Source organism: Bactrocera neohumeralis, chromosome 6, assembly GCF_024586455.1.
Source record: "Bactrocera neohumeralis isolate Rockhampton chromosome 6, APGP_CSIRO_Bneo_wtdbg2-racon-allhic-juicebox.fasta_v2, whole genome shotgun sequence".
NCBI lineage: Eukaryota > Metazoa > Arthropoda > Insecta > Diptera > Tephritidae > Bactrocera > Bactrocera neohumeralis.
In genome coordinates this window covers 48,247,993-48,272,881 of record NC_065923.1, presented here as the reverse complement: position 1 = coordinate 48,272,881, position 24,889 = coordinate 48,247,993, and the positions used below count along the sequence as shown (strand labels likewise).

The window sequence follows — 24,889 nt, the reverse complement described above, 5'->3', positions numbered from 1 at the left end:
AAGTATTTCGCCGACTTTGATAAATGCAAGTTCAAGGGTATATAATATTTAGCTACACCCGAAATTAGCCCTTCCTTAGTTGTTTATACATACATATATGCATTATTTATGTATTCAAACTTAACAAAGTTTATTTCAAAATGTAATACAAAGTACAAGCAACTATTTACAAATACTACTATAATATTGGAATAAGTAGATGTGTATATTTGCTAGGGTAAAAACTCTGCAATACCTGACACTTACGAAAATTTTACGATTTGCTAGAACTTCGCTTAGCCAGAGGACCATTACGATTAATGAAATCGTTGATTGGTCCAATAATGCGCTCTGGATGATTCATGTGCACATGGTGTGAGCCGTCAACTTCTAAATATTCGAAATTTTTTTTCGTTTGCAATATAGCTAATACCTCATCATAATACTTTTTATCTTCGAAATAACTAGATTGTTGTGCTTTAATAAACAAGTAGGGGCACTGAATACGTTTTGCCATTTCTACACAAATTTCCTGTGTACCAACCATATAATTGTAGAACTTCAAACGACGATCCCGACAAAAGAAATATTTGTCTGGATATTTTTCCGATTTTTGTATGCTTCGCGCTAACATATGTTTACAGAGATCTTTGTTGATGGAATGGAATGTTCCGATAAACATGCGTTCAATAAGTTCGTCGTATGAGTAGCTTGGTGGTTCCTCATTGGATTGATTTCGTTCATCCTCTTTTAAAAAACCATCCATTCGCGTTTCCATGCTACGTACAACACTGGCGGGTAGACGTTGATGTGGTTTCAGTGCATCCAGACCTATAACCATGTCGACTTTATCGTGGAAAACAGCAGCAAATACAAAAGCAATAATGGAGCTCATAGAATGTCCGATTATGGATATCGTTTTCCATTTGTATTGTTTCATTATGTATAGTATAACATACAAATTGTCAATAGTGTTGTAGTAACATCCATCTGGAAGGCGCGATGAGAGTCCATGTCCGGGCAGGTCTATGGAGAGGAATGGAACATCTGGCGGCAAAAGTGGTACCAGTAAATCATAGGTGCCAGCGTTATCTTGCCAACCATGAAGCCCTAGTATAGGCTGAACATCTTGGGGACCATACCATTTACCGGATATATGGCCCCAAGGCACGGGGATAGTAACCTCGGCAAACTAGAGTGAATTTACTCAATTACTGGTTATATTTCCGAAAATGTTTAACAAAACTATTTACCTCACGAGTAGGTGGTTCATCTGTTAAATCACCTGCATGACGATAACGCCGGTTTCCGCCTTTTTCTAACTCCATACCTTTTCCAGTCTCTATTTTGGAATAAATGTAAAAATGTAAAATAAATGATGTATTTGTCAATGCAGTAAAGTAACTTACGTGGTATTTGGAATAGAATATAATCTATATAACCATAAAGTAATTAACTGTGATAGCGTGATTTATCTGTAAATATAGGGGTGTAAATATATGTAAATATTTGAATTTTGATTTGACGAATTACGACTACAGGTGTCCGAGCAGAAAGTGTAAAAAAATAAATAAAGTTATATACGAAAACAATTTCTTTCGGCGAAGGATTTAGTGACCGGAAATATAACGGAAGCTAGTTAATTATTTCGTCCTTTTTAAATGAATATAAATACATTTTGAACTATTTTATTAATAGTTTAACAAGTTTCGCAATTTACCTTTCCATTTATAAATTTTGGCAACACTGCGTGTAAAATGACTGCCGGTTCTGCGACAGAGAGCCTCAAACACCTGAACAACTGCCAATCGACTGCACAGCAGTCTGTAGACGCAGGATTAAGGCCCTTGGATCCATGTTACCGCATAGGGATCACATTGCCTCACAAGCACCCAGCAGAATATTGGACTTTATCAATATGCTGGAGCTGTGTGAGTCCTTGTGATTTAGGAGAGGACACAATAGACCTAAGGTCCATTCCTCATTTAATGATCTAATCTAATCTAACTGAACAGAGTCGGTTAAAATTATGAAAGAAATTCTATTGGTCTATAACTCTTGATGTCAGTCTCGCTGTTTCTTTGGAACCCTTGCAGTGTATATTGTAATAGGAAAAAGGAAAGGTTCTGTTATAATAACGCCTACAACAGCAACTGTGTGGTTATCAATTCTTAATTCTATTCTATCTATTCTAAAATTGATTCTGGAATATGTTGAGACAGCTATTACACCTGAAATGCCGAAAGACCCAAAACCACATTCATTACATACATACATATGTATGTACGGATACATTGCGTGTCCGACGGCAGCACTTGAAGTGATTTTGAAACTCACACCGATCCACCTAATAATAAATCAAACATCTAAACGTACAATGCTTCAATTGACAGCAGAAGAAATGAAAGGCAGAGGGAAGGTAGTCTCGTCCCAGCAAATGAAAGATAAAACTTCGCAAAAAAGTTTAAGGTTGTCCTCGGCAGGAAAGCTGAATGGAGTAACTCCACGATTGAACTATTATTAAGGCATTGGTGCAGGATCGTGTACCAAACTTTCCATATCTATGGGTCGTTTTTCGAGCATTTTTAAAGCAAAAGTCCCTGCTATAAGTAGGTATGTAGAGACTATCGCAATGAAAGTCATGCGAGTGCAGCATACGAGATTACATTGATTTTGGTTCAGGAGTGGTTAAAAGTGTTGAATAGCCGGGAATGGCTGACTAACGAGATGTGCAGATATTTCAGGATGTTGGGTCCAAAACCTTGCATTGCGTTGGTCTCCATAACATAAAGGAGCTGCTTCGCAAGGCAGAGAAAGAAGGTACAGGGCAAAACCTTACAGACATGCGCCAGGCAAAGTTGATAATGGGAGACTACAACTTCATTAAATTTAAAAGCGTAATCAATTTTCCGAGAGACGAACTCCGGCTACTTGTGGCATTTTACACTTGGCACTGTAGGCTTAAGAAGCATCTATTAACATGGGTACAGCCTTTTGTGCAAATTACAGGTTCGGCGGCATGGAGCCGAGAACGCTGCACGGCAGTCTGTAGACATAAGGTCAAGGCCTTTGGATCAATGTTTCCGAATAAGGATCATTAGCACCGATCAGGATGTTAGAATTTATCAATGCCAGAAGAGAGGGCATAATAGATTTTATTTCGCATCTCTTGAACGTTATAGTGTTCGAGTTTCAAGGTGTGTAATCTCCCGATAGGTTTTATAAAAAATATTTCGTTCAGTATTTCAAGTTCAAGTTGACATATTTTCTTAACCACAGTATGGTTCATCGTTAAATAGAGACATATTGCTACAGATTTATATTAGTCTTGAGTTACATAGATATAGGGTTACATATAGATAAATTATCACGATGACGATACGAGTTCATTTTCGAATGACTATCTGTCTGTCCGCATATCGTTGCAAGCAGAGACATAAAATTTTACATCCGTGATGGTACAAGAGAGTTTTATCGGAACCGGGGTCAAAATTATCTTGATTTTTACATTACAGTCAGAAGTGAGCGGAACCGGACTACATTCAGGATTACTTCCCATATAGAACAATTTTAAATTCTACATGATTCGTTTACTTTCTTCTTCTTCTTAATTGGCGTAGACACCGCTTACGCGATTATAGCCGAGTTAACAACAGCGCGCCAGTCGTTTCTTCTTTTCGCTACGTGGCGCCAATTGGATATTCCAAGCGAAGCCAGGTCCTTCTCCATTTGGTCCTTCCAACTGAGTGGAGGTCTTCCTCTTCCTCTGCTTCCCCCGGCGGCTACGGCGTCGAATACTTTCGGAGTTAGAGTGTTTTCGTCCATTCGGACAACATGACCTAGCCAGCGTAGCCGCTGTCTTTTGATTCGCTGAGCTATGTCAATGTCGTCATATATCTCATACAGCTCATCGTTCCATCGAATGCGATATTCGCCGTAGCCAATGCGCAAAGGACCGTAAATCTTCCGCAGAACTTTTTTCTCGAAAACTCGCAAAGTCAATTCATCAGTTGTTGTCATCTTCCAAACCTCTGCACCATATAGCAGGACGGGAATTATGAGTGACTTATAGAGTTTGGTTTTTGTTCGTCGAGAGGGGACTTTACTTCTCAATTGTCTACTCAGTCCGAAGTAGCACCTGTCGGCAAGAGTTATCCTACGTTGGATTTCCAGGATGACATTGTTGGAGGTGTTTACACTGGTTCCCAAATATACGAAATTATCTAAAACTTCAAAGTTATGACTGTCAACAGTGACTCCCCCTTCGGGTAGGGGGAACCCCCTTGGGTTCGGGGGGGAAACAGATTATACCAGTGGTAAGGCATGCCTGTCGTAAGAGGCGACTAATATCCTGGCTACCAGTCCCCTAGCCCATTCAGGTAACTCCAATCTGCTCATTGGGTTTGGCCCTTTGTGAAGATTCGTGGTGATTGTGGTTTTAACCCAAATCGCGGGAAGAACTGACCTTGTCAGTTGAATGTGGAGTTGCATTGCAACCGGGTGCCGGACCCAAAGTACGGCAGAGGTTTTAGATGGGCCTTGAACACTACCAAGGTGGTTAGTGTGTACATGCCACACTGCCAATTGGTACTGAAAATGCTTAGCATTCTCAGGGCGCTGATCAACGCATTGTTTTGATCTGTTGTGCTTTTGAGCGCCGTGGAGTAAGGCTGTCATCAGCAGATACCCACGTAAAACACACCGGATGTTGTCAACAGTGACGTGAGTGCCAAGTCGCGAGTGCGACGACTGTTTGTTTGATGGCAGGAGATATTTCGTCTTGCCCTCGTTCACTGCCAGACCCATTTGCTTTGCCTCCTTGTCCAGTCTGGAGAGAGCAGAACTAACGGCGCGGGTGTTGAGGCCGATGATATCAATATTTTTCTCTCCGCTGCAACACGGCACTCCTCGTCGTACCAGCTTTCTTTTGCATTTTCCAAAAACCAATGGTTTCGGTTGCAGCTGTACGTAAGGAGCTTGAAATGCCGTCCCACAGTTCCCTTATACCGAGTTGCTGACGAGTGCTCTCAGAGAGCAGGAGTGCAATTCGATTAGAAAATCGTTCGGTTATCTGTTGTGATTGCAGCTTCTCGGCGTCGAACCTTTCTTGTGTTTGTTGACTTGCGTTTTTTGCTGCACAGAGGCGGGTGCGAATCTTGGCTGCAACAAGATAGTGGTTCGAGTACGTGTTAGAACCTCGAACACTGGAGACGTGTCTTCCGTCTATCACAACATAATCGATCTGGTTTTTGGTTTTTCGATCCGGACACAGCCAGGTGGCTTCATGAATCTTCTTATGCTGGAAGCTAGTATTACAGGTAACCATTTTTCGGGCTCGGCGAAGTCGATCAGCCTCAACCCATTTGGGGATGTTTCCTCGTGGAGGCTGAATTTACCGACCGTCTTGCCAAAGATACTTTCTTTGCCCACCCTGGCGTTAAAGTCGCCAAAAGCACGATTTTGACATCGTGGTGGGGGCAGCGCTCTTAAGTGTGCTCCAAGTGCTCATAGAGGCATCTTTAATCACATCGTCCTTCTCTTCCGTCGGGGCGTGGGCGCAAATCAGAGATATGTTGAAAAACCTCGCTTTGATGCGGATTGTAGCTAGACGTTCATTCACCGGAGTGAATGATAGTACTCGGCGACGGAGTCTCTCTCTCACACCAAACTTGTCCTCCTTTATATGGCCACTGTAGTAAATACCACAAGGACCTACTCGTCTCAGTCCTTGTCCCGTCCATCGCATTTCTTGGACGACGGTGATGTCAGCCTTCACTCTAACGAGGATATCAACCAGCTGGGCAGCGGCACCTTCCCAATTAAGAGACCGGACATTCCAGGTGCATGCCCTCAATTCGTAGTCCTTATTTGGTTTCCCATTGTCGTCATCAAAAGGAGGGTCACTCATCCGAGGCTTGTTGCTTCTTTTCACTGGGGGTGTTTTTTACGTGGCGGGTCCCAAACCCAGCGCACAACCCTATGCAGGGAATGTTTCGCCTTCTCACTTTATCTCGCCTTCAAACGGATGTTCTTAGGCTACCCGGAGGATACTTGGTCAAAGACCGGAAGTCGTGAGCTGCATGAGCCATATGGAAAAGAATCGTTTCTGGCCACTCCCAAGTGAATGGCGATCAGAAAACTTTCCTCACTTGCGTGAACTTCTACACATGATCCCATCCTCCCTGTTCCGCATATATCGTGAAACATATGCGTTAGCCCGCATATACATATGTAACTAATATCAGGATTTTCGATCACCCAGCTGACTTTCTTCTTCTTCTTAATTGGCGTAGAAACCGCTTAAGCGATTATAGCCGAGTTAACAACAGCGCGCCAGTCGTTTCTTCTTCTTCCAGCTGACTTTACTCCATATATATATATATAGCGAAACTCAGGCGAAAATTGATAAAACCGGGTCAATACATCCTTTATTCCATACATATATGCATTATTTATGTATTCAAACTTAACAAACTTTATTTCAAAATGTAATACAAAGTACAAGCAACTATTTACAAATACTACTATATAATGTTGGAATAAGTAGATGTGTATATTTGCTAGAGTAAAACTTTGCAATACCTGACACGAAAATTTTACAATTTGCTAGAACTTCGCTTAGCCAGAGGACCATTACGATTAATGAAATCGTTGATTGGTCCAATAATGCGCTCTGGATGATTCATGTGCACATGGTGTGAGCCGTCAACTTCTAAATATTCGAAATTTTTTTTCGTTTGCAATATTGCTAATACCTCATCATAATACTTTTTATCTTCGAAATAACTAGATTGTTGTGCTTTAATAAACAAGTAGGGGCACTGAATACGTTTTGCCATTTCTACGCAAATTTCCTGTGTACCAACCATATAATTGTAGAACTTCAAACGACGATCCCGACAAAAGAAATATTTGTCTGGATATTTTTCCGATTTTTGTATGCTTCGCGCTAACATATGTTTACAGAGATCTTTGTTGATGGAATGGAATGTTCCGATAAACATGCGTTCAATAAGTTCGTCGTATGAGTAGCTTGGTGGTTCCTCATTCGATTGATTTCGTTCATCCTCTTTTAAAAAACCATCCATTCGCGTTTCCATGCTACGTACAACACTGGCGGGTAGACGTTGATGTGGTTTCAGTGCATCCAGACCTATAACCATGTCGACTTTATCGTGGAAAACAGCAGCAAATACAAAAGCAATAATGGAGCTCATAGAATGACCGATTATGGATATCGTTTTCCATTTATACTGTTTCATTATGTATAGTATAACATACAAATTGTCAATAGTGTTGTAGTAACATCCATCCGGAAGGCGCGATGAGAGTCCATGTCCGGGCAGGTCTATGGAGAGGAATGGAACATCTGGCGGCAAAAGTGGTACCAGTAAATCATAGGTGCCAGCGTTATCTTGCCAACCATGAAGCCCTAGTATAGGCTGAACATCTTGGGGACCATACCATTTACCGGATATATGGCCCCAAGGCACGGGGATAGTAACCTCGGCAAACTGGAGTGAATTTACACAATTACTGGTTATATTTCCGAAAATGTTTAATAAAACTATTTACCTCACGAGTAGGTGGTTCATCTGTTAAATCACCTGCATGACGATAACGCCGGTTTCCGCCTTTTTCTAACTCCATACCTTTTCCAGTCTCTATTTTGGAATAAATGTAAAAATGTAAAATAAATGATGTATTTGTCAATGCAGTAAAGTAACTTACGTGGTATTTGCAATATAATATCTATATTACTATAAAGTAATTAACTGTGATAGTATGATTTATCTGTAAATATAGGGGTGTAAATATATGTAAATATTTGAACTTTGATTTGATTTTTTTACGACTACAGGTGTCCGAGCAGAAAGTGTAAAAAAAAAAAAAGTTATATACGAAAACAATTTCTTTGGGTGAAGGACTTAGTGACCGGAAATATAACGGAAACTAGTTAATTACTTCGTCCTTTTTAAATGAATATAATTAAATTTTGAGATATTTTATGAATAGTTTAACAAGTTTAGAAATTTACCTTCGACCTTTGACACTATAAATAAGCGTCCTATTCGCTCGATAATTATATTCAATTCAGACGTTCAAACCCTATATGAGTTAATATTTAGTTAGACTAGTTATGAATGAACTTCTACCACGATAAGAAACACATAGAACCTTTGTTAGTATTTTGATACGATGTCAAAATTTATTTCCATTTATTAATATTGGCAACACTACGTGGCCGAGTTCTAATGTAAAATGACGCCGTCAAATAGTTTTCAAAATTTTGCATTCAATATAACAACAAACTATATCAATATCGCAATATTTCCTCTTCAAAAGGGTAGATATGTGATATATATAATATAATTTATAATAATGTATATAATTTTTGTATCACTAAACTTTGTTTAGATATAGTATCTTCCCAGTGAAAATTCATTAGGATTTCTAAAGGTTAAGTTAGAGAACCATGTAAGCTGGCAGCACCACGAATTGAATCATATGAAAATTGACGTTTTAAGTCAACAACAAAATTATGTTTATTCTAAAATTTGGATAATAGAAGACAGAAGTGGATTTTTAATTTGCCAAGTATTTTTTTAATATTTTTATACTAAATAAAAAAAGGTATTTCAAAGTTGTAAATGAAAGTAAGTTGTAACGTTATTAAGTTTTCAAATATTAAATGTGCACGAAATTATGTATTAGTTTGTAATCTTGTGCTACTTGTTACATAGGTTATTACAAGTTTATTTTTTTATATGTTATTCAACACGTATAAATAAAAGATTAGTTATTTAAGTGTTTGTAACATTTATACAGGTTACTTATTTACATTGCGAGTTTTTCCTTGACATTTTTTTTGTGCTGAGCCGCATATGCCGAATTAATATCTTTTGATATTAAAAGTGATGAACGTTAAGTAATATTTAACTACAACGCATTAGAAATTGTAAGAAATAGGGAAAAACCCATGCGTCATCATTAGTTTTTGCCTGATACATACTTACTTTACAATATATAAGTACGCTTTTCTGCAATCATGAAGCCTACAGGTAGCAGTTTTGCATTGCAAAAATGCAGAAGCGGTATAAATAGACAGGTATATTCCTTATCAATTGTAAATGCATACATATTCTTTTACCCTGCCAAGAGGCCTAGAGGTTGCAGTTGTGCATAGCAAATAGAGTTATAAATAGATAGGTGTAATCTCGATCAATTATAGTTGTAATTTGTGGTGTACAAAATCTTATGCGAAGAATATACTACCAATGTAACCAGCAAAATTACAAAAATTTTTCTAACAAAAAAAAAATGAGTCAGTCACAAATATCCCAGGTCAAATGTCGTATAAAGACCTCATTTCAATGCAAACGTTAACACTGATTATACAAATAATCACAAATACGAAATAAATAGTATATTCTCAGATTAAAAACATACAATTACTTATTACAGGCGACAACAAAGAATTTTCATTCTACATTTAATACATTCGCAATTTAAATATATATGTATGTATATAAATAGTTGCCGGCATTATGATATTTGCATTACTGTCGACAAAGCGCAAAATGTATGTGATAATAGTTGCGTTGAAATGCAATTAACTAGTTGCTGACTCTCGTCACCTACAAAAAAACATTAATTTATTGCTTGTTTTATTTTGTAAACACCTTTTATTTAATGTGTTTTTTAGCGATTACCTTTGCACAGTGTGTAAATGTATTTGACGCAACAAGTGAGCCGTTTATAATAGTGTGTGTTTGAATTTAAGTGATTGGACGGACATCTATCTTTAAGCATTGAACTTTGTGATATTTAATATTTAAAATAACGTACGTAAATGCATGATGTTTGTTCGTTTGTTTTATTCCTTTCCTCTTGTGAAAAATAATATTTCGTTATTTTCCATTTTAAGTGACGAACTTTTCTAAAAGTGGTTTGATTACCTCAAATTGTTTTAAAATTTGCGAAAGTAAAAACAAATTATTGAACTGTCTTGTAAATAATGCAGAAATTGTGAATAATAATAATAAACAAGCGTTCACCCTTTACATAGTGAAACTGTAGGTACAAATAATAAGTTGATATTAATCTTGAGCCCTCTAAAATTGTCTAACTTTAGAAATTTATTGTGAGAGTAAAGAAAAAATATTAAATTTCTTCATAAAGGCTTTAACCACGTATTTACATAAAAAATATTGTAAATTTTGCATTTTGATATAAAATAGCGACTATCTTTTTTAAGGCTGCCACTATTGGCGACAATGATTTTTAGGAACTCGTGCTTTCTGTACTACAGTTAAAAACATCTCATTTTTAACGACAAGATTTAATAGTAAAGTGAGAATTTTACACCGAAATGAGCTGCAAAAATTGTAAAAAATGTAGTTTCGAGAAAAACGACACTATTCAGGCACATGCATAATAAGCTTACCCTAATTAAGAGATCGTTGTTGTGTTTGTAACCATATACATATACTTAGGAGTTTGGCAAGTACTGCTTGGTTACAGCTAACTTAAAGGCCGGTCATATTTGTTCTGCGGAGAGGGTTTTTCTTGAAGTTAGACTTTGCTTAGCAATAATAATAGTGGCTATCGTTTTAATGTGTGATTATTTATTCGTGTGAGAAGTTTTGCGGCGTCATCACAGGGCGCTAATTATACGATAATCGATTTTAGCTACATTATGAGGTTCACATACATATATAAATGCATATAATGAGTATATTTAATCTGTGTTTGATAAGTGTTTTTAATGCTTTTACTACTGCAGTATTTCAAACTTTGTATTCACGAGATGTATTATGGTTTCTCACGAATTTTACTTTTTCATTTCGTATTCGTTTTTATGAAGGAAATAAGTATGTAGCGGAATTTTTCGCTTCAACTAATTTAGTAAAAGTACAAAGTTTATACTGTTGAATTTAGTACTTCTTGTTAAAGAGTTGCGTTTGGTTGTGGATAGGCCGATAGTTAGTTTTATTGTAGTTAAGCAGTTAATTTCGTATAATTCTAAGTTAATTTTACAATGAACATTTATTAACATAATTTAAATCATAACAAATTATAAGTTTGTTCTTTTACAATTTTGCAGCAAAATAAAAATCGAATTAAGACAGCGAACAGTAAATGAGTCCAATCATGACTTTTCTTACGGAGATTAAAAAGTTAAGACTGATACACTTATGTATTGCGATCACTTTTTTCATATCGGGTCTGGTGATAAATTTGGTGCAGCTAACACTTCACTTGACATTAAAGCCCTTCAATGTTGTGCTCTTTAGACGCATCATGTTTTATCTCTGCTATTCGCTAAACTCACGTAAGTAATATCTGCAATAACTCTGCATATTAAACCAATTTGAATAAATTACTAACATATGAAACCTCCTTCAGAGCTACTATTTGTTGCCGAGTGGTACTCGAATAGCAAACTACATGTTTATATCGATCCAGACGACTTGGAGAAATTCTGTGGCAAGGAACATGTTTTATTAATGATGAATCATACATATGAAATTGACTGGCTAGCCGGCTGGATGTTTACGGAGAAAAATCACGTTTTGGGTAATTGCAAAGCGTATGCCAAGAAAGCTATATCATATGTACCCGCAATCGGTTGGGCATGGTATTTCGCTGAATTTGTATTCTTAGAGCGTTCCTACGATAAGGATAAAGAAATAATTGCGCGTCAATTGAAGGAGGTGTTTGCGTATCCAGATCCCGTATGGTTGCTGTTAAATGCCGAAGGTACACGCTTCACACCGAAAAAGCACGAGGCCTCCGTTAAATTTGCTCAAGAGCGTGGTATGACCGTACTGAAACATCATTTAATACCGCGCACCAAAGGTTTCACTGCTAGCTTACCCACGCTACGTGGCCGCTGTCCAGCCATTTACGACGTAAATTTGGCCTTCAGAAAGGACGCAAAGGTTTGTTAACTACCTAATGTTTTTTTTTGCATAGTTTGTCTTTCAAAGCATGATTAACGGTTTATTTAAACAAATTTCTTAGCACCCACCGACTATTTCTACGATATTAAATGGCTACCCCATAGAGGGTTACATGTTTGTCCGTCGCATCCCACTCGAGAATGTACCTGAAGAGGAGACAGCAGCTGCGGAGTGGCTGCAAAATTTGTTCCGCGAAAAGGATCGCATCATCGACAGCTTCCACACAACAGGCAGTTTCTTTGAAACATCAGGATTTAAGGCAGTGCCCGTAAAACAATTTAAATATCGGCCATATAATCTACTCAATTTTGCACTCTGGTCATTATTTTCCATATCATTAATACTATACTATCTAGTGTCTTCATTTTTGGCACAAAATTGGATTGGTCTTTCGATTGCTGTCGGCATACTGTTAGCAAGTAAGTTAATTGCACTTCATTTTCTTAAATAAATATCTTATACGTTTTACTTTCTTATATCTTTTTAGTCTACGTAATGATGGTGAAGTCAATAAATATGTCAAAAATCAGTAAAGCTTCCTCATATGGCTCCGAAACATCGAAGTCGAAGTAATACAAGTGTCAGGCATACTATTGTATGAGATTTGCGGGCGACCATCCATAACAAATTTTATCGATACGCACAAGCGTAGACCATAAAACAAGTGTACAAACGACGAAATTGTAGCATAAATAGTCATATACTCGTATGTAATTCAACTGTTATGTTCGTTAGAAGAACGGCAATCATTTAGTTTATATTTCATCAAACAAAGTATCAGCGATCAATTTATGTATATTTGTGATACACTTGCGAAAATATATTTACAACAAAATATAGGCACAAATTTACATATGAATGTATATAAGGCAAAGTGAGTGAAGAACACATTGTAATTATAATCAATTAATATATTTGTATTGGGCTACAGTAAAATAGCGCTGCCTGTGGAATGTGTTAGACCAACAGTAGTCGAATTAAAATGAATTGTATGTGTAATTTTACAGTTACCTAGCATTCCAATGTCAGTAATATGATTTAGTTTTGAATGAGAAATTATAGTCTTCTTGAAAATGTTTCCACATAATCATAAAGCACAATTAAACCACCTATAAATTGTAATAATAAGAAATTTTATCTATTGTAAAACAGCCCTAGAGTATGAGTTTTAAGAAAAAACTTCCTTTAGTCTTAATTGTAAACCAAAGGAGAAGTTTAAATGGAGATTATTATTGTAACCTGAAATAAGACGAACAAAAGTTTTACGAACTTGGAGTAAATATGCAAATAAAATCAGTTGAAAAAATATAATTTTTAAATGCTGCATATATGTTTTACAATTATTATTTTCTTAATCATAAACAGCTCTAACCTATTTGTTTTACTTTAAACCCATTAACCCTATACTAACTGTTTTTAATATATTTTTTTTATTTTCTTTATTTTATTGTATTTTTTGCTGTATTTTTTACTTTATTTTTTTTGTTTTATTTTTTTTTTCTTTATTTTTGGTTCAATATTGCGCAATCACCGATCACAAATGTTATCAAAACGCTAACGCGAAGCCAATATAATCGCACAATCGATAAGATTATAAGATACTAATAATTTTATTCTTTATACTAAAAAAAGTACAATCAATATTTTTATGATTTAACCGAAGTTTAAATAGCAGTCAAAGTTCAAGTTTCATACATGTCAATATTAATTGCTTTATTTACTTTATTATCAATGGAAGCGGAAGAATGTATCGTTAATGTTTTTCTCATATTACCGTGGCTTTATTTAAAACGGTATGGTAATCAGATAAGTGTCTGAAATAATAGCTGTGAAAATGCACTAATTTTTTATTTAATTTTAATTAAATCAACTAGCCTTCCATGTTTAGTACGTAAAATAAATGCAAAGTGAATGTCGCAAAGTTGTTTATTAGTACAATTAAATGAACCATAGCAAATTATGTGAATTAAGATTGCAAACATGGTATTTATGTACACCATTTCATTGGTTTAAAAATTTGAATTCATAAGTAGGTAATTAGTACGAACTATTTAAATAGGCCCACCGTAAATGCAAATATATGGAATGAATATATCAAACACAATATTTTACAAATTAATGTCTAAAAATTAATATATTATAATATATTGGAAATTTTGTATGTTTTTAGGTGAACACTTCTATAACCCGAGTTTATTAACAAATCAATTAATTTATACATATTTACTTTTGCTTATTAATTACATTAACCTCCTTCGGAACCTCTCTACAAATTATGACAATACTGCTTAAATAATACATTTTATGAACTACTGAAGTTTACCTACATATATTATCAATTTATGATTTTTTATCTAAATCATGTCTATATTCATTAATTTCGATATAAAGGTACTAAAGTTCGAAAAAAACAGACAAATTGCGTATATCCCCGACCTGTGTGGAAATTGAGCGATTATGGCGCTACGTTTGTTTTTCAATATCTAGTAGTTTGCTAGCAAAAAGTTACAGCTTTTGATGGGTAGAGTACACTATTGTTTGTAACAAGATTTAAAACTATTTTTACTAACAATTTTTGGATATGCTTCTGACTGAAGGTAAACAAAAAAATAAAATAACGAAAACTATTTTTTATCTGTTATACAGAAATAAATGATTTTTGATGGTATTGTTATCAGAAGCATGTCGTTAGAGGTTAAGCTAAAATATTAAATTAAAAATAGACTTTATGTGTAAAATTTTATGTACGTATGAAATTTTATAGTAATATAGAATAATACACGAAAAAAGTTAATTCTTTATTATATGATTGTCTAAAAAAAAATATTATTAAAATTGTATTAAAATACTTGTTTTACAAACTGAATTACCGTTTTATTTAAAAAGAGTGAGCAAAGGGGTTTCGTGAAAAAAAAAGGTCTTCGTGCTTTTCAAAAAATCAAATTTACAGTTATAGAACAAATTTTTGTGTAGATATAGGAGAAAACATTTTTGGAAATTTGTTATCTCATGTAAATGAGATTATATACATACATCTAATGTTAAATTTCGTGAAGCATTTAAGCCAAATATATTTAAATAGGATAGTACAGAGTTAAATAAATAGGTACAAATCTTTGTATTGAACAATAAAATTGCAATAATATACATATACATATGTATATGCATTTGCTAGAAATTTTTTAAACAAAACCACAACAAATATAGAAGAAATAAATATAATTGAACCACACTGCATAAACAGAGCACACATGGTTTTTCCTTTCTTTGATGGGCAAATTCTATTTATAAATTTAAAGTATACATATACATATTTGCAAATATTTACACACATTTATACACTGAGCTATTCAATTAATTAACGCACAATTGACTAAGGTCAGTGGGAAAAGCATTTCATGAATTTAAAAGTAACCAACGAGTTGAAAGAGTTGGATATTTGCGAAAGCAACAAAACAGCTGTTTGCACTGAATTCTTTCATTGCCACATTGGAGTTTTTACTAATTCGAATAAATGTATTAGTTACTTTCACTTCTTATTTTAATTTAATATGCACATGAATATCATACACATTACAAATGGACGACAGGAAATACAACCATTACTAAATACCATTTGATTTCTATTTCCATAAATCTTGTCAAACTCTATTACCATTTTGACAGGAAGAGAAGTCAATTGCCAAAAATCAGCTGTGATACAAGTAGACGGACGATTAAATGTTCGTGAATTTATACAACGCCAGCATATAATTGTTATCGCTTTCTTTAACAAATTCGTTTTCAACATTTAGGTAGCTTATCACATTGTGTTAAACAAACATATTTATATTATTGATTAACTATATTACTCGTTTATAGATTGCCGCGTTACTTTAGGTACTGCTGTTGTTTAGAAACATTATTAAATTTCTTGGCGTTTTAGCCAATCGATATCTTTGACTTTTTGTACACACGCATATAATCATAATTGTATGCGTATTTATAAAACAACAATTTATTAAAAAAGTTATAAGCCAATGATGTTATCTTCTACAGTTAAAAAATGAATGTTTTAATGATTAGTAAATTGTGATAAAGAGAGTGTTAACCTGAAACTTGAAAAGAACAATTCATCCATTCGAAGTTATCTGGCACTTATTGCACAACCCTCATCTATTGTCCAGATCGTTTTTTTATTATTTTGTATATTGCTGTATCATAGTTACATACAAATAATTTAAAGTGACGTTTGGAAGCAAATTTTTGAAGATTGTACGAGTACTGGTATTACACCAAAGTGATCTGTTCAGCCACACTTTTATACCAAGCCAAGTTACTACCAGGTTTCAATTAATTCAAATGATACGAAAGCTTTTGCTATCAGTTGCAATTACGCCTGATACCTGCTTGGAGAGATTTTTCAGTCTTTCTTCAGCGATTGTTGTGATCAGTGGTGTACTGATCGCCAAGCAGCGTAAATCTATTTAAAATATAAACAGTAAATATATATTTTTTAATAATAATCAAATAAAAATAAATATATACATATGGTGAAAGTGAAAATACAATATACATATACATTTATTGGTGGATCACTATTTGTTTTCTTTTGCTAATGAGTTGGAAAAATAACAACGCAAAAATTTGCTTATACATATGCAAATATATCACTTTAGTATAAAAAAAATAAATTTTTGGAATAAACCACAGTCATCCATAATATCTCTTTTTTTAATTTTTGATTAGCTTTTTAGCACAACACGTTAATCATGATTTCGTTGGCGGAGTTGAAAAAACTCACAATTGTGCATTTAGGCATAGCCGTAACCTTCTTTATATCGGGTTTGGTGATAAATTTTGTGCAGCTAATATTGTATATCTTTTTGAAACCCTTCAACGTCGTGCTCTTCAGACACATCATGTACTATCTCTGTTATTCATTGTACTCTCGTAAGTTGAAATGCAATATGAATTAAATTTATCATTACTTATTAACGTTTTCTTTGTCATTTTAGAGTTGATATTCATTGCCGAATGGTACTCAAATAGTACACTACATTTATACATCGATCCAGAGGAATTAGAAAAATTCTGTGGCGAGGAGCATGCTATGATTATTCAGAATCATTCATATGAAATTGATTGGCTATGCGGTTGGATGTTCGCCGACAAAGTACATTGTTTGGGCAATTGCAAAGCATATGCAAAGAAAGCTATTTCTTATGCGCCTGTAATGGGTTGGGCATGGAAATTCGCTGAATTTGTATTTTTGGAACGTTCGTATGACAAGGACATTGAAATAATTTCACGTCAATTAAAAGAGGTATTTGCTTATCCTGATCCCATATGGCTGCTGCTCAATGCTGAGGGTACACGTTTCACACCAAAGAAACATGAAGCTTCCGTTAAATTCGCGGAGGAGCGTGGTTTACCTGTATTGAAACACCATTTGATACCACGTACAAAAGGTTTTACGACAAGCCTACCAAGCATGCGTGGTCGCTGTCCCGCCATTTATTGCACTACTTTGGCCTTCAGAAAGGAAGCCAAGGTACGTAATACATATATTTAAACCTTTCTTATGTTTACTTATAATACTTTAAATCTATCAATATATACCTACATATATATTGTTATACTCTTGCAACAAGCGGATGAGTTCGTAGATGGGTGGACCCAACCGACACTGTAAAAATGAATGAAATCTTGTGTTAACCCCGCCCAATCTCCACATAACGAACGGTCCCGTTAAAAACTACGATAAGTTAAATAAATACTACTGACTCTTATTTTTTCACTTTCCAAAATGGAAATCAAGCATCAGTGAATGCATCGTTTTTGTCCAAATTGTCCGCTTAAATAAGTCATTTTATGACAACAAATTGTACAAACGGACCAAAACTATTCATCCAAACTTTCCCTAGATTCCATATAAATTACCTGAAAATAGTTCCCCTACTTTGATCCTGACAAGCTGCAAGAGTATGAAATCTGGGGTCACATCCGAATTTAACACTTCTTTAATTGTTATATATGCAGAATGCACCGACTATTTCCACACTGCTCAACGGATACTCTGTCGAAGGTCATTTGCATGCACGTCGTATTCCAGTAGACAGTGTGCCGGAAAATGAAAAGGAGGCGGCTGAGTGGTTACATAATTTGTATCGCGAGAAGGATCGTTTGGTCGAGAGCTTCCACACAACTGGCAATTTCTTTGATGCCTCTGGCTTTAAGGAGGTGCCCGTTACTGTTTTAAAATATCGCCCATGCAGTTTAATCAATTTTGCTCTCTGGGCTGTATTCTCGATATCGCTTGTACTCTATTATTTGATATCTTCACTTTTATCACAAAATTGGATCGGTCTTTCGATTGCTGTGGGCATACTTGTGGCATGTAAGTGCAAATCGTTTTAATTAAATTTTCTCATAGTAATCTTTTTTTCGAATTTTTCAGTCTACATACTAATGGTTAAGTCAATCAATATGTCGAAAATCAGCAAAGCTTCATCCTACGGTTCCGAATCGAAAGCGGACGCAAAGACGAAGTAATTGCGTTGAGCTTGCATGCTTATACATACACATGTAGGTGTGCATCTCTGCGAGCGATTACCAATTACAAGTTTTACAAACATGATAACGTATGTATATAGCCATAAATTTACTTTCGTAATACGAGTATGAGCAGTGTGTTTGTTTCTAAAATTTGATGAGTAAAAGGGGACAAAGTACAACAAAATTTTTAATTCGTGTTTCCCATTACCTGCACTACATGTAAAAGTGTCCATACATATGTACATGAACTTACTAGTAATGTTAGTGGACAGCCAATCACAATTATTTAACATCGTGATCATATAATTCTGATCATAAATAATTACTGCTGACCGATAAACAGCATATATTTGTTGTTTGTAGGCTTTAAGCCATTGGCAAATGACCGTCAATATTACAATTTATACTGTGGTTGCCGAAAATAGTGTTAAAAGATATTAACATTTATATAGCTTTAGAAATCGACCAAAACTGTGTAATTGACTAAGTTTCCATTTGCGAATACTTTTACATTTATATATAAACGGACTAATTAGAAAAGCACATACGAGCACTTGTTCATTTTTTAGACTGCTGAATGATATTGAAATAAAGCGCAAGGATACGTGTTTTAAGCTTAAACCTAATTGTGATCAATTTTGGGTTTTATTTGATTTAGGAGAAAATATAAAAATACATATTATAAGTATGTATATTATATTTGCAAATTTATAATTTGCTCAAATTTTGTGCCAATTGTGCGGGTTCTACGTTCAATAAAAATTGGAGATGGCATTAATTAATAATTTCATAAAATGCTAATTTACTTTGCATGCTTTCTCTAATTATTAAGTAAAATAGTATGCTTTTAAAAAAAGCTTTTTAAATATATTACACATTTAAAACTTAAAATGTTGGCTTATAGAAAAGTGACCGTATAACAACAGTTTGCATTTTAAGTCTGGCTTGTACAGAATCTTCCAAAAATGTTGTGCCAGTTATACAGGCAATTTAATTTTACTCATTTATCGACAATTTACTTTTTGATTTTTCACTGAATACTTGTAATTGATATACATATTAGATTCTTAGAAATGTAACAATTCAAACAAATATTATGAACTTATAAATATTGTACTTCTTACAACCATTAATGATATTCACAATAAAATTATATTGAAATTTCAGTTTTAAAAATACATTTTATTATTGTTTCAATGTATGTTTTACATGGCATTATATATGTATGTATATAGAAAATTGTTATAGAATGTCTGGCAGTCAATTGCGGTTAATCACTTCCGCTTGGCGTAATTGTTCCGCTGCTAATGAGGTGCCTTGGTCTAAAAAACACAGCGTCTTATTGCGTTTTGTATTAAAAAAACTGTAATAATTTCAAAGTTTTATGGATGAAATGACCCAGAAATTTAACAGTAAAAGTTCAAAGAGTACGTGTGCATACATACCTATGTACATATATACATACATATGCTATATATACATATATTGATTTTGTTAAACAAATTAGTGATATCGTGCCTTTTTATCATCTGGCTAACGTTATGCAAGGTAGCCTATAAAGTTCATAACTGCTTATCAACCTTTGTTAACTTGATTTAGTTGGCTTTTTCAAAAGGTAAAAATAAATAATTAATCGGTTGTTGGACTATAAAATACACACGATTTATCGTTAAAGCATGAAGAACTAATCTTTGAAGTAGGTATGGACTCTCCTTTTGTACAGACGCAGATAAATCAAAGACGTTACGTCATAAGACAAGATTAGTCAAATCAAGTACAGATAACTAAATTAAGTACAAGTATGCCTGCATGTGTAAAGTAGCGCTAAGATTAGGCTGCTACATTGTTCAATTTTAATATGCAAACATACTTACATACATACATATTTATGCTGATTTAGTATGTGCACACAAGACACACTTTCGTTTAATGTTTGAGAAAATCAAATTAGATGCTACAATATTTGCGAAGTTAGCAAATAAAATTAAATAAACCGCACATCAGTGTACTTACAAGACGATTTACTTGAAAACAGAGTTCAAAAGCATGCATACATATGCACATAACCACACAAAATTCGGGATTCTTATTTTTATGGCATACATTTTTTTGTATGGTAATATTGTAAAGTTTTAGGTTTCTTATTAATATTTTAGCACCAAAATAAATAATGAATATGCCGCAAATATTTTAGAAGTGAGTGTTTAGCGCCAAAGTGAAGTCTTCGAATGTATGTATTTGTTTTTTTTTTGTATTGTATTATTTTTTAAGTATAAAGTAGCTGCTATTTTTTGTAATTTCATACAATTCTGTTATCAGCCCGTTGCCACGCTTAAATAAAGACTTTCACATAATGCTATCAGACATACATACATACATAACAAAACAGGCATGTTTCAGAAAGAAAAGTTTTCATACCCCACACAGTATTTCGTCGGATTACTGTTAGCGAAATTTTATATATGTAAATGTAATTGTGTTTGTTTATACATACATACTTATATGTACTTATATACAAATATTGTCACTAGACTACATACTGATTTTAATATATTCTTAATCAGGCTTTAGTCATTTCATTATTTGCTAATATTTTAAGACACAGCAGCAATTATTTGAATATACAGTACACAATATTTATACTTTTGCGTGTATTAGGTATAGAAATATGTGAGTATGAATGTACGCTTATGGTGTCCAGCAGAACTACCTACTTAACTTGAGATGCAAGCATAGCTGCGAAAAAAATATTTACAAAAATATACACAAAAATATGTATAAATAATAAATGCTATTTGCACACACACATTTATGTACTGAACGAGCTGATTAATTAGCGAGCTACTGATTTTAGTCAGTCGTTAAATGACACCGCTTTAGGATGCACATTAAGTTTTTGCTTTTGTTTATAACGGTTCTGTTTGTAACTGATATAAGTGCATTTAACGATGCATTAATCGTAAATTTACCGAACGGTAGAATACGCGGCCGCGATAACAATCACTACTACAGTTATGAATCCATTCCTTATGCAGAACCACCACTTGGTCCACTACGTTTTGAATCACCGCGTCCATATACTAGAAATTGGACGGACACATTTGACGCGACACGTGAACCAATCGAATGCATGCAATGGGATCAATATAAATCTGGCGCCGATAAACTACACGGTGTCGAAGATTGTCTCACGGTAAACGTCTACAAGCCAAAGTTGCCAGCCGTTGAAATTGCAGAAAATGGTATGCCAGTGGTGGTGCTTATACACGGTGGCGCCTTTATGTTCGGTTCAGTGCGCGCTAATGGTCATGAGAATTTTATGCGTAACGGACGTGTAATTGTTGTGAAAATGGGTTATCGTTTGGGTCCTTTGGGCTTTCTTAGTACTGAAGATGCGGTTATATCGGGTAATTTCGGCATGAAGGATCAACGTTTAGCGATGCAATGGATCAAGACGAATATTGCACGTTTTGGTGGTGATCCTGAACGTATTATGGTATTGGGTTTCTCCTCAGGCGCCGTTGCCGTACATTTACATATTTTGGCACAACGAAATTTTACAGAATATGCCAAAGTGGCCGCATCCTTTAGTGGTGTCGCTTTTAATCCATGGGCGATTACACATAAGACACGGGAGCGCGCCTTTGAATTGGCAAAACACCTTAACTGTCCAGATGTCAGTAGCTCACAATTGATTAAAGAATGTCTGCAGCGCAAACCGGCAGCGGCTATTGTACGTGGTGTGCGAAATTTTCTTGTCTTCGGTTATAATCCATTCACCACTTTTGGGCCTAGCATTGAAGATGCCGCTGTTGAGGATGCATTTTTGATGCGTTCACCTCAGCAGATAGTAGAATCAGGTGATTTCGCCCAAATACCTTGGTTAGTGTCTTATGCGGCACAGGATGGCGCTTACAATGCTGCAGAATTGCTACAACGTATGCCACGTAGAGAGGAGTTGATTGAAGTATTTAACGATCGGTGGTATGATTTAGCGCCATACAATTTGTTCTACAAGGACACTATGCATACTGTAGAACAGATGGATGATTACTCGGTAGCATTGAAACGTCGCTACTTGGGAGAAAAGGAATTCTCGATTGACACCTATCCGAATGTGCAACGGATGTATACGGATGTACTGTTCCGAAATGGTGTGGAGCAAGCAATCCGTTTGCAGCGACAACACGCAACTAGTCCAATTTATGCTTATGTTTATGATAATCCAGCGGAAGAGGGTATAGGTGAAGCGTTATCACACCGCAAAGATGTAAAAATGGGTGTGTAAAAATTAAACCAATTTTTTCCCTTTATCTTTACTTTGACACATTCAAAAATTTTCCCTTCGAAGGTACTGTGCATGGAGATGACTTCTTTTTAATTTTCAATCGGATTGGAAGAACTAAAATACGCCCCGATGAACAAATAATATCGCAGAAATTCCTTAGAATGTTGGAAAATTTCGCAGCAAAGAGGTAAAACAATTTGGAAATTGTGAGTCTATACCCTTTACTTTTCATGTTCCTTTTTAGTGATGAATTAAGCTTTGGTAATTGCAAATTTGTCGACAATGTTGGAAAAGAGGAGTATCAGCTAATGTTTATTACAAATGATACATGTATTAATAAGTCAATTTTAACTCTGCCATCGTTTTAAAAATATAAAAAAAATTTTAGTTTTTATACAAAATATTTCTTATTCCTCAGTATTTCCATATAAGTCAATTTTACTGTCTAAGAAACGGAAATCATTTAAAATATGTAACTTATTGCTATAGCCCGCAATGGACATGAATTTTATAGGCTCTAATTGCCATACAGCCGAATAAGCAGCGGTATGTTCTAACGGTATATTTGCTTGTATGTCACCATTCATGGCATAGAACTGTGCATGACTGTGCTCGCCGGCTACAAATAGGTTTTCCTCGACGAAATCGCAGACATGAACCTTTCCTGGAAACTCGAAGTCCCGCATGCACTCCATAGTTCCCAAATGCCAAATCGAAAACTTTGGTCCACCGCCACATATGAGCCAATCATCATTAGTAGCTACCGCTCCTATCCATTTACCATATTCCGGACGCATTAGTTGTGCATTTGAACTTGGTTCTAATTTTGCTGTTGCCTCTTTTTGTTGCTCACTCCAAAATCGAACTGTACCATCTTCGGAAGCTGAAAAGATACGCCCTCTATCGCTACCTGCTACACCATGTATGTAATCAGAATGACCTCGATAGTCTCGTACAATGTGTCCATCCTCTAAATTGATTTGATAAATTATATTATCGCCACACCCGGCATACAATGTGTCGGTTTCGGCGCGTAACCATAGAAAATTCACATCGGGTACTTCAACGGCATCCACGTCTAGCGGTATTTTCACTTCCCATTTACGTGTAGTGCTCAGTTCTCGCTTTTCTTCATTCCATGATAGACCGTACACAACACCGATGGCGCCCACTATAAGAAAATCGCGATGACAACAGAGACTGTTAATCTCTGTTTGACTAGGCTGCGGGAAAACAAGTACTTTAGATCTTGGTGTGTCTGTTTTTTCTAAGTCATGCAAGCTGAAATTGAAATAAAGCAATTTATTTGATATATAGCATGGGATTAAATGTTTTAATTACTAACTCTTGGGCAAAAATATCACCAAAGCGGTTACCGGCGAACAAAAAGCGGCCAGATTCTGAAATGGCTTGTGAGATCACGTTATTGTACATAATCTTTAACTTTAAATCTTTCATTTTGTATATAAAATAATGAATATCTAGTATGAAAATACCCTATAATAAAACGCGGTACAACTTTTGCCGGTTGTTGATGAATAAACAAGTAAATAATTCCCAATAACCAGCTGTTTTGATTTTGATTTCGACAGCATTGCCATTACAAACAATTTTGAGGAAAGTGCTATTATTCCTTGTCATGCTATCGATAAAGCGATAATTTTTGTAAAAGCGGAAAGAAAAGGAGAAAAGTTTATATCGGTCTGTCTATTTGGTATTAAATCTCTACTTGGAGTATTTAATTTATTGTATCCTAAACCTTTTTATTATTAATAAACCTTTTATTTTAATATCCATATTCTGTTTTTTTATGCAGGAGAAGCAGTAGCTGTTTGTTTACATTTTTGAATTAGTCGCTTTCATATATGTACATAGGTTGGTAAAATGCGTCGGTGCTTTCAATTCAATTTAAATTTTTTTGGTGATAATGTGGCTAACAGAAATTATTAAATGATTTTGCGACTTTGCAAATGTGATATATACAAGTGATATAAATCATAAACCAAAAATTGGATAGGGATTCCTCAGCCTCGATATCAATGCTTCTGGCAAGGATTTCTTTATTTTTCCCAATTAGTAAGAATGCACTTTATTTTTACTTTTTTCAATACTTTTTGTA

General features: G+C 34.9%; 6 protein-coding genes and 1 long non-coding RNA gene across 13 annotated transcripts; 3 read left to right on the top strand and 4 right to left on the bottom strand.

The window, feature by feature from the left end:
- Nucleotides 1-98: 98 nt before the first annotated feature.
- Nucleotides 99-8,118, bottom strand: LOC126762604 (probable serine hydrolase). 3 transcript variants are annotated; one of them, XM_050479475.1, is made up of 4 exons: nucleotides 8,018-8,054; nucleotides 7,711-7,773; nucleotides 1,233-1,321; nucleotides 99-1,171 (listed from the first exon to the last, which is right to left on the bottom strand). In XM_050479475.1, exons 3-4 carry the CDS (start codon nucleotides 1,305-1,307, stop codon nucleotides 254-256), a joined length of 993 nt encoding a protein of 330 aa, XP_050335432.1. In that variant the 5' UTR covers nucleotides 1,308-1,321; nucleotides 7,711-7,773; nucleotides 8,018-8,054; the 3' UTR covers nucleotides 99-253. The 3 variants fall into 3 exon arrangements, with proteins under 3 accessions (XP_050335432.1, XP_050335433.1, XP_050335434.1); XM_050479476.1 differs by lacking the exon at nucleotides 7,711-7,773 and having other exon boundaries at nucleotides 8,018-8,118; XM_050479477.1 differs by lacking the exons at nucleotides 7,711-7,773; nucleotides 8,018-8,054 and adding an exon at nucleotides 1,389-1,426.
- Nucleotides 6,378-8,118, bottom strand: LOC126762602 (probable serine hydrolase). Of its 2 annotated transcripts, XM_050479473.1 has the most exons (4): nucleotides 8,018-8,054; nucleotides 7,711-7,773; nucleotides 7,555-7,643; nucleotides 6,378-7,493 (listed from the first exon to the last, which is right to left on the bottom strand). In XM_050479473.1, exons 3-4 carry the CDS (start codon nucleotides 7,627-7,629, stop codon nucleotides 6,576-6,578), a joined length of 993 nt encoding a protein of 330 aa, XP_050335430.1. In that variant the 5' UTR covers nucleotides 7,630-7,643; nucleotides 7,711-7,773; nucleotides 8,018-8,054; the 3' UTR covers nucleotides 6,378-6,575. The 2 variants fall into 2 exon arrangements, with proteins under 2 accessions (XP_050335430.1, XP_050335431.1); XM_050479474.1 differs by lacking the exon at nucleotides 7,711-7,773 and having other exon boundaries at nucleotides 8,018-8,118.
- A 407-nt stretch (nucleotides 8,119-8,525) lies between these two features.
- Nucleotides 8,526-13,264, top strand: LOC126762587 (1-acyl-sn-glycerol-3-phosphate acyltransferase gamma-like). 2 transcript variants are annotated; one of them, XM_050479452.1, is made up of 5 exons: nucleotides 8,526-8,636; nucleotides 11,087-11,314; nucleotides 11,389-11,924; nucleotides 12,007-12,364; nucleotides 12,433-13,264. In XM_050479452.1, exons 2-5 carry the CDS (start codon nucleotides 11,122-11,124, stop codon nucleotides 12,516-12,518), a joined length of 1,173 nt encoding a protein of 390 aa, XP_050335409.1. In that variant the 5' UTR covers nucleotides 8,526-8,636; nucleotides 11,087-11,121; the 3' UTR covers nucleotides 12,519-13,264. The 2 variants fall into 2 exon arrangements, with proteins under 2 accessions (XP_050335409.1, XP_050335410.1); XM_050479453.1 differs by lacking the exon at nucleotides 8,526-8,636 and adding an exon at nucleotides 10,867-10,964.
- A 2,358-nt stretch (nucleotides 13,265-15,622) lies between these two features.
- On the top strand, nucleotides 15,623-19,660 carry LOC126762588 (1-acyl-sn-glycerol-3-phosphate acyltransferase gamma-like). Of its 3 annotated transcripts, XM_050479457.1 has the most exons (6): nucleotides 15,643-15,739; nucleotides 15,807-15,824; nucleotides 16,674-16,877; nucleotides 16,943-17,478; nucleotides 17,967-18,324; nucleotides 18,385-19,660. In XM_050479457.1, exons 3-6 carry the CDS (start codon nucleotides 16,697-16,699, stop codon nucleotides 18,477-18,479), a joined length of 1,170 nt encoding a protein of 389 aa, XP_050335414.1. In that variant the 5' UTR covers nucleotides 15,643-15,739; nucleotides 15,807-15,824; nucleotides 16,674-16,696; the 3' UTR covers nucleotides 18,480-19,660. The 3 variants fall into 3 exon arrangements, with proteins under 3 accessions (XP_050335413.1, XP_050335414.1, XP_050335411.1); XM_050479456.1 differs by lacking the exon at nucleotides 15,807-15,824 and having other exon boundaries at nucleotides 15,623-15,739; XM_050479454.1 differs by lacking the exons at nucleotides 15,643-15,739; nucleotides 15,807-15,824 and adding an exon at nucleotides 15,958-16,425.
- Nucleotides 19,644-20,560, bottom strand: LOC126762625 (uncharacterized). The gene is made up of 2 exons (XR_007667490.1): nucleotides 20,496-20,560; nucleotides 19,644-19,804 (listed from the first exon to the last, which is right to left on the bottom strand). It is a non-coding gene; the product is annotated as an uncharacterized LOC126762625 (long non-coding RNA).
- A 353-nt stretch (nucleotides 20,561-20,913) lies between these two features.
- LOC126762578 (esterase-5B) lies at nucleotides 20,914-23,173 on the top strand. The gene is made up of 3 exons (XM_050479439.1): nucleotides 20,914-22,762; nucleotides 22,834-22,957; nucleotides 23,015-23,173. Exons 1-3 carry the CDS (start codon nucleotides 21,364-21,366, stop codon nucleotides 23,136-23,138), a joined length of 1,647 nt encoding a protein of 548 aa, XP_050335396.1. The 5' UTR covers nucleotides 20,914-21,363; the 3' UTR covers nucleotides 23,139-23,173.
- Nucleotides 23,054-24,320, bottom strand: LOC126762607 (THO complex subunit 6). The gene is made up of 2 exons (XM_050479481.1): nucleotides 24,116-24,320; nucleotides 23,054-24,051 (listed from the first exon to the last, which is right to left on the bottom strand). The coding sequence occupies exons 1-2, from the start codon at nucleotides 24,226-24,228 to the stop codon at nucleotides 23,178-23,180; spliced, it is 987 nt and encodes a 328-aa protein (XP_050335438.1). The 5' UTR covers nucleotides 24,229-24,320; the 3' UTR covers nucleotides 23,054-23,177.
- Nucleotides 24,321-24,889: the final 569 nt, after the last annotated feature.

Bases quoted from the DNA above. Each gene is read 5' to 3' on its own strand.
- LOC126762604 (XM_050479476.1), bottom strand. From the start codon at position 1,307: ATGGAGTTAGAAAAAGGCGGAAACCGGCGTTATCGTCATGCAGGTGAT. The intron at 1,172-1,232 runs GTAAATAGTTTT...AATTCACTCTAG, and splicing joins ATGAACCACCTACTCGTGAG to TTTGCCGAGGTTACTATCCC.
- LOC126762602 (XM_050479474.1), bottom strand. From the start codon at position 7,629: ATGGAGTTAGAAAAAGGCGGAAACCGGCGTTATCGTCATGCAGGTGAT. The intron at 7,494-7,554 runs GTAAATAGTTTT...AATTCACTCCAG, and splicing joins ATGAACCACCTACTCGTGAG to TTTGCCGAGGTTACTATCCC.
- LOC126762587 (XM_050479452.1), top strand. From the start codon at position 11,122: ATGAGTCCAATCATGACTTTTCTTACGGAGATTAAAAAGTTAAGACTG. The intron at 11,315-11,388 runs GTAAGTAATATC...AACCTCCTTCAG, and splicing joins CTGCTATTCGCTAAACTCAC to AGCTACTATTTGTTGCCGAG. The intron at 11,925-12,006 runs GTTTGTTAACTA...CAAATTTCTTAG, and splicing joins CCTTCAGAAAGGACGCAAAG to CACCCACCGACTATTTCTAC.
- LOC126762588 (XM_050479456.1), top strand. From the start codon at position 16,697: ATGATTTCGTTGGCGGAGTTGAAAAAACTCACAATTGTGCATTTAGGC. The intron at 16,878-16,942 runs GTAAGTTGAAAT...TTGTCATTTTAG, and splicing joins CTGTTATTCATTGTACTCTC to AGTTGATATTCATTGCCGAA. The intron at 17,479-17,966 runs GTACGTAATACA...TTATATATGCAG, and splicing joins CCTTCAGAAAGGAAGCCAAG to AATGCACCGACTATTTCCAC.
- LOC126762578 (XM_050479439.1), top strand. From the start codon at position 21,364: ATGCACATTAAGTTTTTGCTTTTGTTTATAACGGTTCTGTTTGTAACT. The intron at 22,763-22,833 runs GTGTGTAAAAAT...TTCCCTTCGAAG, and splicing joins CCGCAAAGATGTAAAAATGG to GTACTGTGCATGGAGATGAC. The intron at 22,958-23,014 runs GTAAAACAATTT...GTTCCTTTTTAG, and splicing joins GAAAATTTCGCAGCAAAGAG to TGATGAATTAAGCTTTGGTA.
- LOC126762607 (XM_050479481.1), bottom strand. From the start codon at position 24,228: ATGAAAGATTTAAAGTTAAAGATTATGTACAATAACGTGATCTCACAA. The intron at 24,052-24,115 runs GTTAGTAATTAA...TTTCAATTTCAG, and splicing joins GGTGATATTTTTGCCCAAGA to CTTGCATGACTTAGAAAAAA.